This window comes from Balearica regulorum, chromosome 12 (genome assembly GCF_011004875.1).
Source record: "Balearica regulorum gibbericeps isolate bBalReg1 chromosome 12, bBalReg1.pri, whole genome shotgun sequence".
NCBI lineage: Eukaryota > Metazoa > Chordata > Aves > Gruiformes > Gruidae > Balearica > Balearica regulorum.
Window position 1 is genome coordinate 1,368,220 of NC_046195.1, and position 20,936 is coordinate 1,389,155.

The 20,936-nt window shown below is 44.5% G+C and overlaps 1 protein-coding gene across 2 annotated transcripts in view; it reads left to right on the top strand.

Moving 5' to 3' along the window:
- The first annotated feature begins 2,118 nt into the window (after positions 1 to 2,118).
- The window catches only part of HCN4 (hyperpolarization activated cyclic nucleotide gated potassium channel 4), a 105,775-nt gene continuing 86,957 nt past the window's right edge, over positions 2,119 to 20,936 (top strand). For both annotated transcript variants that reach the window (XM_075764030.1, XM_075764031.1), the window contains exon 1: positions 2,119 to 2,948. In XM_075764030.1, the coding sequence (XP_075620145.1) occupies positions 2,245 to 2,948 (704 nt within the window). In that variant the 5' untranslated portion in view covers positions 2,119 to 2,244. The remainder of the gene's footprint in view (positions 2,949 to 20,936) is intronic.

Consider the following 20,936-nt stretch of genomic DNA (forward strand, 5'->3'; position numbering starts at 1 on the left):
CAGAGAAAGGATTCAGGAGAGAGAGCAAGAGAGCAGGCAGACAAAGATGAGGAAGCATGTGCTGTGTGTACGGTGAAGTCACTGCTGATGGCTGCATTTCCTTGGAGTAAGAGCTTAAGTAACATCCTACTGCTTTAAATGCCAGTTACCTTAAGGCAGTGACAGGTGACTCCTGGAAGGGAAAAGGTGAATATTTGCTGATGAAAGCAAAAGCGCAGCGATCGGTTGAGGATTTCCTCGCTGCTTGCAGTGGGCACTCATTGCTTGTGTTTCGCCTCCCTGCCTGTCTGCACGGTTCACGTGGTTCCCTTTTCCTAGGAGGTATGATTTTAAATGTATAAAACAACAAACATTCTAGAAAGCCTCAGATATTGAATCTGTGCAAAAATATGTGCGAGCAAACTCTCACATAGATGAACAGATTCTTAATTTAACTCCGCTGGTTTCAAAGGCTTTGCACTAGTAAATAATTTGAACTAGTTTATCCATCTAAGAGCTTCTTAAATGTAACAGAATGAACAGCCATTCTTAAAGAAGCACAAGGCTGGACTGATTGCCACCTCTTTTCCTCCTTTACTCCAAAAAAATTCTCAAAGAACAAAAAGTAGGGAAAAGCCTGATTTTAGCCTTTTTCCACTGGTTTGGCCTCTATTCTACGAGGTGCATTGTAGCCAGCAGTGAAAGGAAGAAGGATTCCCATCCGGAGCTGCTCTTTTCCCTGGACCAGCCTCCTGGGAGACACGCTAGTCTGGGTGAGCTGCAGAAAGTGCTGACTCAGGTGCCCACTGGGAAGTGGGTTTCCCCGTGGCGTAGGGAGAACCCACGCATCCCACACACTCCTTCTTCACCATCCCAGTCCAGCCTCCCTCAGTCCGGTAGGGGAGCTCTTTGAGATGCAGCTTGGGTTTTTGTGTTGGTTTGGTGTTTTTTTTTTTTTTAATGACTTCTACAGATCCAACCCCGCAGGGGAGAAATAGTAACGTTTTGCATGTCTAAGCAAGGCAGCAGAGGAAAAAGAAACCTTCCAAACCTGCGGTGGTTTGCAGACAGGTACAAACCACACCGTGTTTCCCAGCAGGCAAACTTCTGCTAGAAAAGACAGGCAATCCCCAAACCCCTGCTTTGCATGCAAGTGAGATTTTCAAGGTGAACCGCTGCTTTTCCTTTAGATTTGAATTTGCCCCTTCCCACAAACCCCCCTGTGTCTTCATAACAAAGCAGCAACAACTCCAGAAGGAGACAGGATCGTCAGCATCTAAGGGAAAAAGGAATCTTCGTGCTCCATATTTTTTTTTTTTTTAATGTTTATGATGCTGCTTATTTTTAAATGCACGCCGCCCGGTAGTTCTGTGCCGTTAAACCAAGGGTGGCATTAAGCCTGGCACCGTCGGCTAAAGCCGAGCCGCGGGTGACTTTTGCTCGGCGGCAGGAGTTCTGCAGCGCCAGGGCGACGCGGTCCTTGCAGCCCGGCAGCAGCAGCGGCGTTGCGGCGCCCGTTCAGCCACACACACCCTTGGCAGCCAGGCGTTGCCCTTTTAAGAAGCCCGGGTGCTGGCTCAGGTAGGCAGAGCCTGTGTGCAGTAGTCGCTCCTATGGCAACCCAATAGAATGGGATCGCTTCATGAATATTCCCAGGAGCAGGAGCTGCATGAGGAATAAGTGATGACAGTGATGTAAGCAAGCAGTGGCTGCTGCAGGTTGCAGTTCATTGTGTTATTGGCCGGCAGGTTGAGGAGTTTGAGGCACCCGGGCTTGAGCTTCGCTTTCCGGATGATGTCTGCCCGCCGGGAGACACTGCACATTTGCATCTCGAAGCCAACATGGCAAGGCTGCTGCTGCTGCTGCTGCCGCCCTCCCTCGCCTTCCAGCCAGAAGTGTGTGGCTCTCCTCTAGACTTCTTGCCCAGCGCTCTGGATCTGAGCAGACAGGGATTGCAGTAACACTCACCAAGGGGCGACAAGCAGCAAGTAGCCAAATCAGGACAACGGAGGAGAGGCGAGGGGGCTTTTTTTCCTTCCCTCTTTTTTTTCCTTCCCTTCTGGATGCAGAGCCTGTGTTTTGATGCAGAGCCTGTGGATGCCACAGTCTGGTAAGGAGATGACACGCCAGTCTCCGGTCCCTTCTGTCCCTTGAGCTGGGGGCAGGGGCCTGGGGGCAGTGACGGGTTCCCCTCCTTGGGCAGACCGGCAGGGGGTCTCTCCCTCCAACTGAGTAGCAGCAGCAGCAGCAGCGGCAGCATCAGCCATGGACAAGCTGCCCCCCTCCATGCGCAAGAGGCTCTACAGCCTGCCCCAGCAGATAGGACCCAAGGCGTCGATCATGGACGAGGAGGAAGACAGCGACAAGGACACCCGGAGGAAAAGCATCAGGCTGAAGCCACTGCCTTCGCCCTCTGCTGGGAGCACCCGGGCACTCGGGGGAGACCCCGGCAGAGGGGGAGACCCCGGCCTCCTGGAGACGGAGGCAGGCAGCAAGGGCGCTAAGACCAGCACCAACGGGGACTGCCGCCGCTTCAAAGGGAGCCTGTCCTCGCTGACCAGCAGGCACCTCCACGACGCGGCCGAGGAGAAGAGGCTGATCGGCGGGGAAGGGGAGCCGGCCTCCCCCTGTGAGGACAAGAGCCCCCCCGGCAGCGGGGAGCTGGAGCAGGGACTGTCAGCGCCCCCACCACCAGCGTCCCCGCCGGAGCCCCAGCAGCAGCCCCCCCGGGCTTGCTCCTCTACCTCCATCAAAGTGGAAGGAGGTGGAGGGTGCGACCAGATCACCCCAGATGAGGAGCAGAGGCTGGGCCAAGCTGGTTTCATGCAGAGGCAGTTCGGGGCCATGCTCCAGCCGGGGGTCAACAAATTCTCCTTGAGGATGTTTGGCAGCCAGAAGGCCGTGGAGAGGGAGCAGGAAAGGGTTAAGTCTGCCGGGTTCTGGATCATCCATCCCTACAGCGACTTCAGGTACAATTTCCCCCTCCCCGGCCCACTCAAAACTAGCTGGCCTGCCCCTTCCCCTACCATGCCCAGCTCAGACCTCTCTGCACAGCACACACCCAGACGTAACTTTCCTTGTTAATTTCCTAGCCAGAGGAACTGGAGGACACATCCAAGATCTCTTCCAGTCAAACAATCTGCAGGTTTCCTTTCTATTTAAGCTTAATTTTAGCATCCCCACACTATTATCAATTTTAAATTGTGTTTATAAACCCACAAGTGTCTTTAGCTTTGGCTTTTTATAAGGGAAAGCCTCTCCGTGAGTTCAGTGTAAATGGGGAAAAATGTTCCCACCTGATGCACAACTCTGGACTAAAAGCGTGGTGTCTGCTGCTTACCTCGTCCTACATCTCCAGTTCAGAACATATGGTCTGCCTGATTAATGTTTCAATTCCCATTTTCGTACCTCAAAGTCCTCTCCTTTCTCCCTTCCCAAGAGTTAGGGATGGATGTTGCTACCGTTGCTGTTCTCTATACGGCTTCTTACTGCAGCATCGTTTGTCAGGAATTGGTATGTGCAGGGGATAGCAGCGTTCATTAAGAAGGAACTTAACACCTTCAGAGTCTTACAAAGAAAGATTTTCTCTTTTGCATCTGTAGATCCTTATTTGCAAAATTAATTTGGATAGGGAATAGTTAACGTTGTCTTTATGAAAGTAATGGCTTGCTTTCACTAAGCAACATTCTCATGAAGGTTAATAAGGAAATTAACTTGTAAACCCTAGAGCCAATTTTTGTATAGTTCTGTGTAGCAGAGGGGTTGTGTTTGGGTATTTCTGAGTAAAGTATTTTCTACTGCACAGGTGAATTGTCCTCTGCAATATGTATGTAAAGTACTGCAATCAATAATTAATTACTTAGTGCAATCAATGGCTAAGGTTTATTGCTTCAACTTTAATTACAACTGGCTTACATCTCACATTTAAAAGCACACAGTAGAAGAACATTATTCAAACATGTATCTATCAAACTACATGATTTTATTGAATTCTTGGACTCTTCAAGAAACCTTGCGTTATTCCCTAAAATACAGTTAGCAAGGTAACTGCAGGAAGGAGTTCCAGGGTGGATTTGGGTGCCCAAAGACAGAAACGACAGAAACCTCTTGACACTACCTTTTAGGGATTTAGCAAGCAGTCTGCACGCTTAGAAGATTCAGCACTGGCACTGAACAGATTCCTTGATATTTGCTTGGATTAACAAATGTTATTAGAAGGCCATGTGAATTGGAAGACTGCGCTGTCATTTAAATTCAGGGCATTCAAGTGTCCCAAGCGCACAGCTGACCGAGCATGTGAGGGTTTCCAGTAGCTACATCATGATACGTACATCCTTGCAAGTACATTCTTATTCAAACTCAGATTGGAAAGAGTATAAAATTGCCTCCCAGTTGTGACTGATCAAGTAACACGTCACAAACACAGTGAAATGTGAGAGTGACTAGCTTTAAAAAGAACAAAACCAATATCATATTCTTGGCTATAGATCTTTTTATTATTTACCACGAGTCTGGAGTTAAAAACTAAGTACTGTGATTTCCTGGGTTATTCTAGCAAGGTGTTCTTTGTGTGTTGCACCCTCAAGAAATTTTGGATTTAGTTGCTGGATTGCATTTGGATTTATGCAGAAGTAGCATTCAGTTTGCATATCTTTTATGTATCTGTATAGTGGATTTATTCCCTTCCATCTTTATGACTACGTTTTCAGCATAGAACCAGACTGGCAAACTTCAGTAAAAGGATTGTAGCAGTAGCCAAGATAACCACCTTGCCCAAGGTGAGATGGTCCTAAGAGTTTATTTTTTTTATGATTCCTAGCGAACCAGTGCTTATTCCTTAAAACTGCAGGATAAATTATGAGGTAAGTTTTTATTTCTGAGGTATTTGGCTATAGAGCCACTCCTAGCCTTACACAAAGGAGTGAAATATGCAGGCAAGCTAGACTCTCCCAAGCCAGATGATCATACTGAGTCTGCTAACACTCAGGTGATCACACGTATTCAGATACATATGAATGCATGCATGACTCTTTAGTATTAATAATAAAATCCTTCCCTGACGTAGCTTTGCATTTGTGCAGAGAAAGCACAGCGAGTTGGGTATCTGTACCCCGGTGCAAGACACTCGCTGCTTGGGGTCAGATTCCAGGTAGGCTGATATCTTGCCGCTTTTTGTTTCTTCTAAATTGATGCTAGAAGCCTAGCGCACAAATAGGTGCTTTCTCCCTGCTACTGTATATCAACATCAGATGGGGCAGTGGTATTGATTGTACAGAGACATCTGAAGAGACCAGGAGGAGTTGGATGCACGACTGTATGGTCAGTATGTATGTTTGCTGGGGAACTTTGTTCACTCCTGTTTCTAGGTCACTTGCAGCATATCTGAATGTGAATGCCGCTTAGAGAAAATGCGTGGGCTTCCATGAAAAATGACCTATGAACAATGGCTGCCTTGAAGGAGAAGAGTGGGAGCTTTCCCGGATTCTGTTCGGGTTTTATATTCCCTCCTTCTCTGAATGCTACTAAAGCATCTGTCTTGGAAACAACTCACATGAATATGAATAGCATTTTTTGACCTCTGAAATGCAGCAGATTGCACCAAAAAGCAGATATTATCAAAATATTTGCAAGAGCTATATCCTTGACCCAAAGGACTCCCTTTTCGGCTTTGCAAATTACGCAGTGCAATGCGTGATTGCTCCTTGTTATAGATGGGTGCAGATACTGGAGCGTTAGGATGTTGTAAGGGGCATGAGTCTCCATTACCCTGCTGTCACCAAAGCTGTGCAGCAGCATTTAGTGTACAAGTTTCTAGTTAATATTTAAATATTTAGACCCAGATCTTGTTTTCTGGGAATTTTTTTTTTTTTTTTTTTTTTTTTTTTTTTGGGAGAAACCAGTTTCACCTCTGAGAACAAGGTGCATCTCCAGGCATTTTGGTAGAGCTCCAGACCTCGTGACTCCTGTCTCAGTACAGCTTGAGATGTGAAGTTTTGAATGGAACACTCCAGCCCTATTTACTGGAGCTTGATTCTGCTGTGAAATGACGTTGGTGTAATTCCTCTGACTTCATGGAGTTGCTTCTCTTCGTGCTATGTGAAAGGAGTTCCTGTTTTAGAATAGAACAGAGGCTTTCATCATACTCTCATTAAATTATTATTTTAGCATCTAATATGGCTAATTCCGGTGGCAAATCTATGACCCTCCAAGAGTAAAGCAAATTAATATGGATTAAGGCTCTGTTGATTTCTGCTTTTAGTCCATTGTGAGGGGAAGAGACAGCGAATGACCTTTATAAAAGCCAAACTCAGTGCCCCTGAGTACTCATGACTAATGCAGTGGACTAGTTCTAGAAGCACTTAAAAGGTGTCTTAGCAATTTCTAATGAAAATAAGAATACGAGCTCCTATTCTGAGATGCAGACGTATGGGCTAGCTGCATGAGTTTATTTGCATCTGTGGTTGAACACAGAGCGGTGCAGAGCCAAACTGTATTTCCTAGATCAAGATTTATCTGTGACTTTGAAAGCTTTTTCACTGGGTAGATAGAATGGTAATTTATTGCTTAAAGGAAGCATTGATCCAGTACAATTGGTTTAATAAAAAAATTCCAGGCAAACAATGATCTATCTAGTTTGTAGCTGACTGAAGCATATTGGTTGTAGCTGCTATCCAGAATTGCTTGCAAAAAAAGTGTAGCATGCTGCTTTTAGAAAGGCCTGAAAAACAGATACAGTATCTGAAGGACCAAAATAGTCCTTCCAGTGGATGTAAATAGAACTGCACATTATTCTCTGTCCAGTAATCTATTAACTTCTTCACAGAAAAGAGAAGCTGCTGCCTTCTTGAAAACAATGAAAAATATTCCACTCACTAACAGTCCCAAGTTCAGATTGTAAAATTTTTCTTTTCACTGTTCTCCCTTACTCGTAATGCTTGTCTGCAAACAGAGCCTTTTTAAAATTCGCTTCCTCTGCTAGAGCCCCCTATCTGCTTGGGAACCTGGGGAGCTTTCTGTGGCACCAAAACAAATAGGTGCTCAGGTGTGATGTATAAGGTAGGGGAATTCCTGAAAAACAAAATAATTTGCTCCCCTTTACGCTATTCCAGACCTCTAAGCAATGTCGTTCAGACTGCCTTCTCATGGGCAATCAGTGGGATTCACTAATTTTAGTACCAAATACTGAACCCAATAGCACTGGTGGGATTGAGCAAAAATGGGAAGGATGCGTGTTTAACCTTTCCCCTGTCCTGAGTAGAACTGATTTCCAGAGTGCCTCACGGAGTGCTGCTCCGTGGAGGTTGTTTTCATTCATAAACTTCTCACTATTTTGTTAGACAGGTAAACAATTTGTGAAGTGCACAGCGCTGCTCACTGACTTGGGCAGTTCACTTAGGTGGCCGTTGCTCTCCCTGCTGTCAGACAGTACCTCCCTTTTCTTTACCTGCTGCCCAGAATGCTGCTTCTTGTGCCGGCCTTCGCTTCACACCTATCCGCATTCAGAGGCTGTCCACAATGGCAAACTCCGATCTTGTGACTTGCCCACTGCTCACAGCAAAGTAAAATGAAAGCTACCCATTGTGTGCTGTACATAACGTACAGCAAATTGAAATTTTGCTGGGAAACCTCTCCTTAGAGGGAAAGGTCGGGGAAACAGTTGCATTCGTAGCAGAACCTATGCCTGTCATTAGAAACAAACAAACAATAATACTAATACTAATCCAAATCCCGCTGAACAGCATGGTTTGGACTTCTCTTGTCTTCAGTCGACTGTGAATCAGGCTACAGGAGAAGAAACGTGGTTTTGTGACCATGAACTGAGGGGACCAAACTAGTGCAGCCATACTTCCCTTGTCCGTAGGCAAGTCATCACATGTCATAAAGTGGAGGATAAAAAAGTCCCACGCTAGACAATCAGTGTGGGATATAGTTTTTTGTGTGAGACATGTTCAGATGCTACAAAAGGCAGCGTTTGAAAACAGGAAGGCTTTGGTAAATGAAACACCTTAATGTATCACTGTAGTATGTTTTAAGACTATAATTGTATAATATTACAGTATTTTCATGTATGTTCACGTGCAGAAAATGAAATGAAAGAATATAAATAAATATTAAAGCAAGCAATGAGATTTAAGAAGGTGCTATGGTTAGGATTTTCTGCATAAACTTAATTCAGCCCCTTCGTACAAATCTCTGCCAATAGATGAACACATTGTATCTTCCACAGAAGCCCATGCCTCATTCCGGGCACACAGGGATGGTTGCTTTGTGAAAAACTATTTAACATTTTCTCCATCTCTCCTTTTAAGATAGCATACCGTATTTTTTTCATCTTATTCAGATCCTATTCTGAAAAAAACAGGTTAATTTCCTCATGGCCTTTTTTTTTTCTTTGGCACTTATAAAATATTCAACTGTAATAGCAATAAATGTTCATTTCGCTTCCTGACTCCTTGGCTAGGAAACTGGTACTATCATCCCCAGTTTATAGTGAGGTGGCAGAGACTCATAGAGATTAAGGTCAAAAACATTTATTAACTTGGTGTAGTCAAATTGAGGACCTGTTTTGCAGAGTACGTAGCATTACACAGCATAACTTACGTTCAGCTTTGTGGGTGCTTCGTAAGGAATCAAACACCGCTGTGACCCAGAAGACAAGGGCACGGAGGTAATGACTACCTGTTTTAAGAGTAATGGGTGCTTGAGAAGGATCGGGACATTCTGATTTAGACTATTTCTTAGACTTGCTTGGTGAGCAGCCAGACTGAGAAATAGGCATGCCGATCCCACCCACCCTCCTCCCAAGCCTCTGATGTTTGTTAGTTTATCTGTTGTTATAGCAAAAAAAAATCATAGCTGTAAACAACAACATAGTGTTCTCTTTAATCATCACCTAAGAATATTATTCTAATTACAGTTTTGGATTGAGTGATTTGCCTAACACCTCTGCAGGAACTTTTTGGCAGAGACAGAATCTCCAGGGCACCACTCATCTGCCCAAGCCATCACATCTCATTCTGCAGTTCCTTATCTCTTTTATTGCAAACCTTCCGGACTGTGCAAGAAATGAGCTCCTATAGAAAATCTCTTTCCTGCACACATCTGCCTCAAGCCCTTCCTCTCATCTTGAATGAAGCATGAATTCTATGGGAAGAACTGTTTTGAATCATGTAATGACTAACATAATGTATATGTACAGCTAACCTCCGTCCTGCTATTTCATAACCTGAGCTTTTGACTTTGCAGTCTAATTTTTAATACAGTGGTTTTGTACAGTTGTTAAGGTTTTATAAAACAAATCAATCCCCATCCGCATCATAATAACATGTCTGGATTCATTAGCAGGTATGGATCTTTTTGAGGATATGCTGCACTGCCCTCTGCTCTGAATTAAGCAATGGCCATAGCAGGCAGTTACAGGAAGAGAACGATGATGCACCAGATTCTTGAGTTACTCTTCAGGCTTTGAAGGGAAATGTACTCTGCTTATTACAAACTCTCTGCTTGTTTTCTCCCCCCGTACCTAAGCATGACACCTTCTGCCCCATTCTCTCCAACCTGTTGTTTTCCCCATCCTTCACTTCAAGTTTGTGTTTCTTATCCCACCAGCACCATCTCCATTTTCTAGGCTTCTCATGGCACGTTTCTTGTCCAGCCAGTCCTAGATCCCAATACCAAGCTTTTCATCTGATCACTGTTTTCCACCTCACCTTAGTTTTTAGTAATGCCTCTTCTCTCCCCCCCCGCCCCACATTCTAGTTGCAGTATTCTACTCAGTCCAGTTCCCTCCGGTGTCAGTCTCCATCTTTATCTTTCTGGTTTTTTTCGGGGTGGGTCTCCCCAAATGAGTTTCCTCTCATTCTATATATTCTTAGTTGCTATCGTCCCTCTGACTCTTCAAACAATCTCAGTTTTCTCAGTCCCTGCTTTCCTTCTTGATTTAAGAATGGATCATTTTGCCTAGTAATTTAAAACCCTTCCGCTTTATCCCCTTTCCATCCTTGGACACTACCAGCCCAGCAATGTTTAGACAAACTACCCATTTTTTATTTTTTAAACCTGAAATATCTCAATCCTTGGAGCTAAGCATTTACAATGATGAATTTGTATAGAAGCACAATCTCTACTGCATTACTGTGAAACATTTTATTTGAGGGAAAAATGTGTTTTCTAAAGGTGTTTATTGGTAGGCACACACAGAATCAGTGTAGGACTTTTCAGTACTATTATAAGCAGGTACGCTTAAGTTTTCAATACAGCGTTATTCTGGTTAGGTGACTGTGCTAGTGCTTTCTGTTGCACTCAGTTTTTTCTGCTGTAGAGTCACTGCTGCTGCACTGAAATCCATTTATTATACAGATAAAAGAGTGATCTTTGTCTGGAGATAACATAGTGTCATTTTAGCTTGAAACCATTGAAATTTGTCTTTGTTTCTGATGTGTTATGAGCATCTCATTAGCAAGCCCATGAATCCCTCAGTTTGCTCATGAAACCTACTATCTGAGCTCTCATCTCTGCCAGGGCATAGATTTCTTCCTTTCTCTTATTTTTGAAAGCTGTGTTGGTGCCAAGGCAGTTATAGGTCAATTGAGTTATTGTTGGTTCTAATTGGCACTCTAACAAGCTATTAAATCAATTTACCTGCAGATGAATGTCACTCAAAAAGAAAGGTGCCAACTCCTTTTCTGTCTTTGAGAACTTCAAAAAAAACCCATTTCCACTGATGAGTGTAAGGGTAAGGCCAGTCTGTAGGGAAGTGGCTAGTGAGAGCATAAGGTTTCACCCTGGAATATTTATGCCACGTGGTCTGTGGCTGAACAAGGTCCAGGCTGTTCCTGCGTGCAGAGGGTCGAGACTATTTCCAGAACTCAAGGCCAAGAGGAGGAATTAAGAAAATCACCAACTCTGAGAAATGCTCTTATATCCCTTCCCTGGTTTGTAACAGAGCATGGGTTTATTTCCCTGTGGAGAGACCTACGTCCTCTTCTCCTCCTTTATTGGTTCTCAGTGTCCCACGTGTGTTCCTGGGACTGCTGATGCAGGTGTAGTATCCACAACCATCTTTCAAATCAGGGAGCACCTGGCTGGTGACATCATTACCTTTTTGGTGTCCAGTGACCTATAACTTCATGAGATTTACTTGCCTTGTGTTGCAGAAAAGTCAGAATTATTATGGTGAATAGAGATGATTTAAGTTCTGTTCTGAAATGTTTTGATAACCTGTACCTCTAGCAGCAATACAGTGCTTATTCCCACATTATCTGAGCATTTCTTACTGAGACGGTTGTAAAACAGTTGCTTTTCAGCCTACAAGTCAGGACAAGGTTTCTTGACCAAGTGGCACTGCAAGTTCATGCCAGGGTTTCCAAATCAAAGCTGCTTTATATATGACAAGCAGTAAGAACTGCTCAGGTATCCTTGCTTAAATGGGCGATTTTTTTTGGTGAGGCACAAGACAGATGAGAACGCAGCTTGGCTCTGTGCAGCTCTACAGCTCTGCAGTGCTGACAGCACTAAAACCAGGGTTTTGTGAGCAGACAAAGCAGTTAGGACTCCAGAAACACAGAAGAGAGAGCAGATGTGTGCTGGGCTAACAAGGTGCTATTACAGAGACCTTTTTCTGCCCCTTTTCCTTGTTGAATGGTTTGCTACCTGGGAAGTCCCTTTACAAATTGAAATTATTCATTCCATGCAGTATATTCACAGTGGCTGACATCAAATATGGTCACCCCGTGCCTAGTATTAGCACCAGACTGTAATAAAACCAGGCTGTTAACTCCTGAAGAGACGCTGCATGCAGCGGGGGAAGACCATGCCGGTGAGAGCAAAGCAGATGAGCATCCAAAGGGGAATTCCAAGGTCAGCTTGAGGGCCCAACACTTGGACATTATAGGGGCACAACTGCTTCCCCAGCGATGCGCAAAAGCTAATCTCATTTGTGGTGACTCGTCCAAATGTGCTAATTAAGGATTTAAATCTCTTGCCTCTTTGGATAGAGAGGTTGTCTGTGTTTATGCATCTATTGTTAAAGAGCTTAGAGGCAGGAGAGGTGCTGCAGGTTGCCAGCTGACTCTAGTGTAGGAGCTATAACTCCTTTTTTTTTTTTTTTTCACAGCTGTGCTCAGGGTTCTTGTGGCTGCCAGGAAATCAGTAGCTGTACACTGACTAACTCCTCATCCCTGTACACAGCTCCAATGAGACTGTATGCAGAGGAACTCCGCTGGGATTAGGTTTTCCTGGTCAGAGCTGCTGAGCAGTTACAGTCGGATGCTCAGTTCGACCCCCTGCATGTTTGGGGGATGGAAAACCTAGTGAAGCGCATTTGGATTTGCCTGGGTGTGGGAAAGAAATGTCTTGCAAAGTTATCAGCGTTCTGAAGCTTGTGAGGGAGATAACAGCTGCATTCCAAAGACTCGGGGACTCCACATTAATAAGTCCCTTCCTCCCAGCCGTTACCTCACACGTGATTTCAGGGCAAGGTGCTAACTCATCACAGCACTAACATCATTGTTACCCAGTGCAATGTCTCATCTGCAAAGGAGTTGGGTATGCGCGTGCGTATGTGCGTGTCTCCGGGGAACGGGAGGAAGTGGAGGCCCCTAATTATCCAGCCCTGCTCTGCGTGTTCTCTCACCTCTGTCCACCTTTGTGACTAGGCTGGAGGGATGGTGCAGAGCACAGGGGTGTGGGCTGAGCGAGTGCAGTGACATCTTGGCTCTCTGCAGAGAGGCAGAAGTTGCATTAGGCATAGCGAAGCAGTGCAAAGGTGACGTTTCCTGGCAGTGTCAGGGTTTGGACTAACTCAGCAGTCAAAATGATAACAGAAATGATAATGATGACTGACTCTATGCAGCTTTTTTAACAATAGCAAACCCGCTTTCATTAAGCACAAGTTCTTGATGCCTGATCTTTCCCCCTTTGCTTTAAAACACTCATGTGTGCACAAGTTCTACTAATAATAATAACAAGAGGAATATTTTTTCCCATCCCTGGTTTTCTGTGAATTGTGGGGAGGGCAGGAGAAAGAACCAGTCTAGACTACAGATCATGGTCTGTTCTCCTTGATGCCTATACAAACCACTTGTATCATTCTCCCATGCTCATTTAGCTCTAGATACACTTTGAATCACAAGCAATGTATAACGGACAGGAGGACAAACTGGATGGCAGGTCAGGCATCTGGTTTTGACCCTACGAGCCATCTTGAACAGAATACTCTGTGCCTTGATTTCTCCAACTTTGAAAAAGGGGTGATGGTACTGCCAGGGGCCATGGAAGATGCTGTAGAGCTCAAAAATATTTTAATGTAACAGAAGATGCCAGAGCAGACATCAGCAAAGGTGTTGTTAACATCTACAAGGCAATTTCGTGAGAATTTCTTCATGATTATCTTTTTCTGTGTACTGCCGTAGATTTGGTTACCCTTCTTGTCCATTGTTTGTTAGGACCATTAATATTAGTAGATCTGTGTACAGTTAGGTGATTTCTGAATAACTGGTTCCTTTGTCTTAATAAGGAAATTGGTTACGAACACCTGTACAGTTCCATGTGTGGTGCTATATTGTCTGGCACATTTGGAACTAGGCTGGAAAAAGATAGAAGAAAAGCCTGCATAGGGAGGGAGACAAGATGAAGTTTACCTTTTGTGTCTGTAAATGAGAATTGTGCAGCCCCTGCATGGGGTTTGGACATGCTCTAAAAAGAAAATGTTCTATCTTTTCCTCACTGGTCATGTGTATTGCGAGGCGTGCCACCCTTTTCTTCAGGAATATGTGACTTCTTGACTTCAGGAAACATTTATGAATAAAAGGTCTGGCACAGGAGCTGGCAAGATGTCTGTCCTTTCCTGTGCTGTGGCAGCTTCAGAAACCATCCTCTAAGCTCGCCGACTGTTGAATCTTTTGGATAATCAGTTGTGACCCCTGGCTGTTAGTGCAAACGAGTGTGCTTCAGATCATGCCAGCCATGCTTAAGGTGGTAACACTACGTGTGACACAGCTAGAGAGCAGCTAGGCTTGTTCCACAGTTGGGAATTGGAACAAACGCCAGGGTCGAAGACATACTTAAATCAAACTCCAGATTTGCCAATGACTGTTGGCTCAACCCTGACTGCATTTGGAAAGTTGCTGGTCCTCAACTTTGCAAAATACCATGTAAAGTTAGATTGTTCGGAGCTTCTCTCAGTGCATTCCCGTTATGATTGGGCTCCTCTGCTGTCTCTTTGCACCACAGGCTCTCATCTGTTCCTCATCCCTCACCCAAATCGGGTGAATTCCTCTGGCTTCTTGTTGTCTACATACATTGATCGAAAGTTGGGCCAAAGGATAGACTTCCAAACAAGGGCGGCTCTGCTGGTTGTGTCCTCCTTTTGCAGTACAAACAAGAGTTTAGGCTAACGGTGGCAGATGTGGGTATGGCCTAGGGCTCCTGCTTTAGAACAGGGGATCTGGAAGCCTCATCTGTAAGTAAATTCACACAGCAAAATCTGCACTGCAGACAAAAAAAGATTTGCCTTGACATCATCTGCCCTGCTCTGAGATCCGCAGTCAGTCAGGAGAGCAATGCACAGCTCCCAGCCTCTCTAGCTCAGTAGAATTAAGGCTAAGCTTCATCATGAGCTAATGCAAGCTGTTCCCACCCCAAATCATTGGCTGCTGGATGGCTTTGTGTCTGTCTAAGCATTACTGCATGTGGGTGGATGTGTTATGTGTGTGTGAATGAGTCTGCTTTGGAAATTAATACATAACATCGGGGGTGCATCTAATAATACAATACCTCATGACTGATGTGGATGCGAGAAGCGTAAAACAGAGGGGAGCGTGTCAAACATCTGTACAAAGATCACTCTCCCTGGTACCACAGGATGGATGGTGACTCCCACGTCCAGACCACTACCACCTCTTTTTTGCTCTTCATCCCCCCCTAAGACACCTCAGATGTCTCTCCAGTCCTCTGTTTCCATAGCCGAAATTTAAAAGCAGGGAAAAGAAAAGCAGTGAAATTTCTCAAAAGCTGAGTCCCCCAGTTAGCACAACCCTCTTTACAGGGCAGAGCACCCCATGGTGAATAGGAAACGACAGAGGTATTGGCTTGTCTGCAGAGATGAAAGACAATGCCTATCCATGAGCATAGCTATTGGACACACTGATGTAGCAAAGTCACGCATGACTTAGGGAGTCGGGAGCTGTAACCCCTCTGGGACTTGGCAGCTGTTATAGGGTATTATTTTCACAAGGCTGAGCTGTTCTTAAACACTTCCTCTAGTGTAATCATCACACACACATTTTCTCAGTAATGGCAGGCCATCAGCATTTCTTTCCAGTCTTCTTCGATAAGATGTACAGAGACAAGCTGTGAAAGAGCTGAACAAGATGCCTTGACGTTAGTCATTCACATTTCCTCCGCTTGGCCCCCGAATAAGCTTTAGGCCTTGCTTTCCGTACACATCCTTGTGGCTGAGGTTTTTTCCAGGGAAAGCACACCTCTTTCAAGTAAGGGCAGGTACGTGGAAACTTGTGCCTGCCCCAAACCTAGATACTAAGATCTGCAGTCCAGTTAGGGAAAAAGACGTATGGTTGGCTATACCTCTAGTTGTAATGGTTCACAGTGGAGCATGGCTTTCCTACAGCTGGTCACAAGAGGAGGGGAGAGATTTCTTCACAAGCTCTTTGACAACTGTTTTTCAAAGGAAAAATATATATGGTCGTGGTTAGCTCAGAAAGTGGAAGGGAAGATATTCCAAATAAAGTAGTTTTGTGGTAATATAAACTGCCCTGATCATTCGGAATCCACAGCTGTTGACAGAGCAGACTACTAGCCTTTATAGGCAGCCAGAAAACACTGCGAGTAATTTTAGTACAGTTTAAATGGTGTGCTTCAGCTTTACTCATACCTTGCCCTGAAGGAGCAGTTGTATGGTGTTCTGCTGTGTACTGGGTAACTGCTGCATTTCACCCCAGAGTAACCCTTGCTACAGTGCTGGGTAAAATTATTTCTCCACACGTTGGGGTTCTCGTGGATGCAGAAGGATGCATTTCTTTGAAATTAGTTTTTGTCGATAGACGTATGGAGCCAAATTCCTTGGTGAGAATCCATTGCAGCTAGACACTGGGAATCAGTTTTACTCCTTGGAGCTACTTCTGGCCTGTCTCTCATGTATACATACCTACGAGGCATATATGGGCACTGTGTCTAGCACTGTCTGAGACCTGCTAATATTGCACCACAGTGAGAGATACCAGATTACATTCACATTTTGATGTTTGCGGAACGGATCTTCAAAGCAGGATTTAGTGAGGCTAGCTCTCTGTTGCTACAGTGGAAGTATTTTAGAGCACTGAATTTTCTGTTCTTCTCCCACAAAACAGCTATTTCTGATTCAATGATGTCTTTCGTAAAGGAGATCCCTAATTTACGATCTGAATGAGCTAAAATGTTTTTGGATATACCTGAGAGCGGAGCTATTTTGCTATCTGCCTTTCCTGGACTCCAGTGAAAGACCTTCTGCTGTTCCCCACTGAAACCAGGGAGTGCTGAGGACGTTGGCTCGAGTGACTTGCAGAGCTTTCTTCCAGGTGCCCTCATCACTGAACCATCTTTACACTTCTCTTTCTCAGCCCTCCTCTGATGTATTGAGTGCCAGCCAGTTGGGCTGAGTCATATCACATATCTTTCTGGTGGGATGAATTTGAAAGAACACAGAGGAAAACCCTAGCTTTTGCTTTACTACTAAGCTTACTTAAACAGAAGGACTAGATTAACTACAAAGAAGAAAAACATAGAAGTCATGTAAACAAGCATTATTGAAGTGCACAAGTTCCTGGCTAATTTACATAATAGGCTAGCACATCTCTGCTCCCGCTGAAATCAAAGGTCAAGTCAGTGCCTGCTACAGTGGTCTTGAAATTGGGGCCTGTATGTGTAAAAGTAAAAAACTACAAGTATATTTCATGTTTTAGAGAAGAGAGCATTTGAGAGTGTGCTGTTGCGTTGCTTCTTGGAAAAGCTGGAATTCACTGAGACGTTGCTGCCATCCTAGGTACCCAAAACAGGGCAGGAAACAAACTTGCCTCTAGGCACCACAGGCAAAGGATAAGACATGTCTTGTCTTTTCAGACACAAAATTTAAAAGTCTGGAATAGTCTTTTGTGGCTGTAACTTTCAGTACCCAGAACATTTTTAGGTTCTTCTAGGGTTTCCTCTTCCAGACTCGGGACCAGAAGTACATCTTTCTAGACTGGGGAGGAGGGCTGTGGCAGTTGCGTGCACTTCTCTGGGCTTCAGGCATGAATAGACCCTCTCCTCAAAAAAAGAGGAAAAGAAAAATAGAAACGGCTCTGTGATGAATTCCTGCCTTGAAGTAAGGGGATTTAAAATTTAAACCAGGTAGATTTAAACTATACACTTACACCTCATTTGTCAGTAGAAGCTGCACCTTAAATAGGCAGGAAAACGCTTGAATCTCCCTGCCTTGGAATAGATACCTGTCCTGCTATCCTTTTGGTAATTGTTTACTGTGTCAACAAAAGTACTTTCATTTTTCAGTTATACCTGAAGTCTGTGGTAATTATATGGGTCATATGTCCAAAAATCTTTACAGAGATTGTTATTTCACACTCACTTTGTAGCATGTCTGAGCCCTGATGCTGAAGTGCAAGTGTGGGTTGTTTTGGGGTTTTTTTCTTCATTATTTACTGGGTATTCATGACTGCACTGTCCCAGCTGTTTGTAGAAATAGCTTCGTAATATTTCTGTGAAATAGCAAGAATATATATTCGTATTTTATGTCTGGAAAAACTGATATACAGAGAAACTACATTATTTTCTAGCGAGTTGCTCACAGAATCTGAACTTGCATTGTGTAGGCAGCACCAGTAGTTCCTCAGTGACAGGACTGTCCTACCTTTTTCTGCAGTGTCCCTCTAGGTAGGATGGAAGCTGGCAGGCTGGAGCCTCCTTGTTATGTATTGATGGAAAATGGGCTGCATCAATCTGAATATATTTCTGAAACAACTTGTTTCTGGCAGGTTGTTCATTCTAAAAATATATTTATTTCTAATTGCTGAGCGGAATGCTTAATGAATTCTTCCTTCCCAAGAACAATTAATCAAAGAAATGATTTAGGGCTGGCACTTTCTCCCCCAGGGCTCAATGGCTGTGTTCCATTGACTTAAATAGAGCAGATGAAGCCCAGCCCATACTGGAAAAGATTTATCTAAGCAGTTTTTAATGGTGCCCATCACTATTTGTCTGGATGTCTCTGGCAGAAAAGTACTGTATGTATTGGAGGAGCAGCACTGGACGTTATAGTAGAGTTACAGCAAGCTGCTGTGTTTTGCAAGCAGTGTTTTCCTGTTTTGTATATTTTTTAAGGAGAGGTATTATGGAAACTCCCATTGATTGTAATGGGGATTCTGAATGGTGAGGAAGGAAGGGGCTGCAGTTATAACTTGCTCCAGAAGATTTCTTGACTGGAACAAACTGCTGGAGAGGACTGTGTGGGACTGAGAGCCTGCAACATGGATTAGAGCTTTGATAAAGGAGAATCCTCTGAGAATTCCCCCCCCCCCCCCCCCGCCCCCAACAAAGATGTGCCCTTTCTACAAAAGATCAAAAGTCAGAAATTTGCAGTGTGTCTTGGAAAGAGCAGGAGAAATCCATGAACATCCTGCATCCTGGCAAAAGCCAGATTAAGTGAAAATGCCCAGATCCCTTAGCGTATGCTTCCTTTACAGGAGCGTTACGTAGCGTGCTCCATCCCACACAGGAGGATGAAAAGCCAAAATGGCTCCTAGCAATCTGACGTGAGGGGAGAGGTCTTACCTGCCCCAAATCTGGCCATTGATTTTTTGATATTCTGTATAAGTGGTGATTCAAAGCATCCTCTTTGGTTGAAGAGTGTGTCTGACTGTATCATTTCTAGGGGAGAATCTATTTTAAATGTCCAGTTTCTGAGTTTTCCTTTCTCCTATCTCAGAGCATTCACCAAGTCCATCTCATTTTCCCCCAAGTCTCCTGCTGCACTTACGCTTCTGCCAGGTTTCCTCATTTCAGTCAGTTGAATGCAGAAATGTTTGTGGGGACACCAAATAATAGTTTCTCAGAAACTGGAAAGGGTTTTGGAGCACAACGGCTCCTTGCATAAGGAACTGCCTTTCTGTAGAGCTGAAGTGCTAAGTTGTGAGCTGAGCTGAGTGCCCTTAAGACACTGGAGTGGATGGCAGGATTCCTGACCTCTTCTCCTTTCTCCTGTGGATCTATCTGCATGAGTGAGGCACTGAGGAAATGACTGCCTCTCCGTGCCTCAGTTTCCCCAGCTGGCAGATGCTGAGACTCAGCCACCTGCCATGAAGTGCTCTGAGGTCAAAAGGAAAAAATCTCCTGTGAGCTATATACTGTTTTAGTACATGCAGTAATTAATTCAGCATCCGATGTTTGGAGGGGATAGTGCATTCACGTGGATACCTTAGATAAGCATAGCCTTAGCACAGTCTGTTTCTTCTGAGACCTAAAATAATCAGAGGCAATTGGAGTTTTTTTTCCTTAACTGCTGCATTTTTAGAAGGTGATTCATCTCTTGTCTGGGGTCTCGGATACCTGAATAGCCCCAAGATCCCAGCAGCATTAGTCTTTTTGAGGATTCATTGTGCTCCAATCCAGGCTGAATAACTCATTGCAAACAAGAGTCTGATGTTAGCAGCAGGAGAGTTGAGGAGGAAAAATATTTTCTGCTTTTGAAACCGAAACACACATAGTCACTGCCTTGTTATCATTTTAGATGTCTTACTCCCTTCCACCCCCATCTTCTCTTCCCCACAGAAGGAGGCTTATGGCTGGCACTTTGTGCTGAAGCTTGTCTGAAACAGTGATGCCAGCATTAACATTTCCCAGCAGGACTGAAAGTTATGATGTAAATCAGTGTTCTGTTGATTCTCGTAAAGTAATGCTGATTGGTAGGAGCTGAAGTTTGGAAACAGTACAAAATATAGCTTTCATCCATCCCAGTCCGTGGTCCTTACACATTGCTCCTTTAGCATTTCCTCAGCCTCTATCATTGGAAGCCATACTTCTGTTCACAGAGTAGGCAGAAGATTTGCACTAGAGTTGCCATCCCTGTTGGCCAGAGTGTTTTTAACGCAGAAGCAATACCTGTTAAAGAAAGCATTTGACTTGGGAGTGTAAGTTGGGAGTGAACTCTTTCTTCCAGGTCTTCTTACCCCTGTACTGTGCAACCACTAGGTCTGTGGTGAAGCGTCTGTGTCAGGGATGAAAGCTACATGCCTGGAACATGTTCTGTCAGTCTGGCTTTCTCTCTCCTCACTGAGCATGTAGTTTAGGAAGTTTTGAGCCTTTAGAGTAACATATCTTTGAACATGATCATTCCAGCACACCACTGGAAAACCCCAAACTACTTTCTATTACCTCGTTCTGGCAGCTTTTTGGATTCCCATCCTCCCATTAAGCATTTTTCCCTGCCCCATCTGGCATACCCAGGGCTCACGCAGAGTGGTAGGAATAAGCGTGCATGGGTGCTGAAGTCTGGCAGATGCTATCGCTTGTCTCAGACATAAATCCTGGTAACTTTAAAAGTTGACGAGAGAATATGAGAGAGCCTGTGTGCCTTGTCGTGCAAGCAGAGATGTATCTTACTGAGGAAATTGCTTCATGGAGCTGAATGACAGCTGGGTCAGGCTCAGGTTTGATCCATCCTCAGGCACAGGAAGCTCTTCCTCTGTTTTTTGGTCTTTCACCATGAAGTAATTGCATGTCAATGGCCAGCTACTCAGATAAACGACATACATAGTTGTTTCTAAGGCTGCTTAAGCCCACTGGTGACCTGCTGTGGAGATGGTTGTCCTTGTGGTGCATGGTTCAACGGTTACGGTGGGTACCCCAAACCTGGGTCTCTAGGAGCCTCTGTGAGAGCCTGGATGTTGTAATAAGAGACCTTCTGTTTC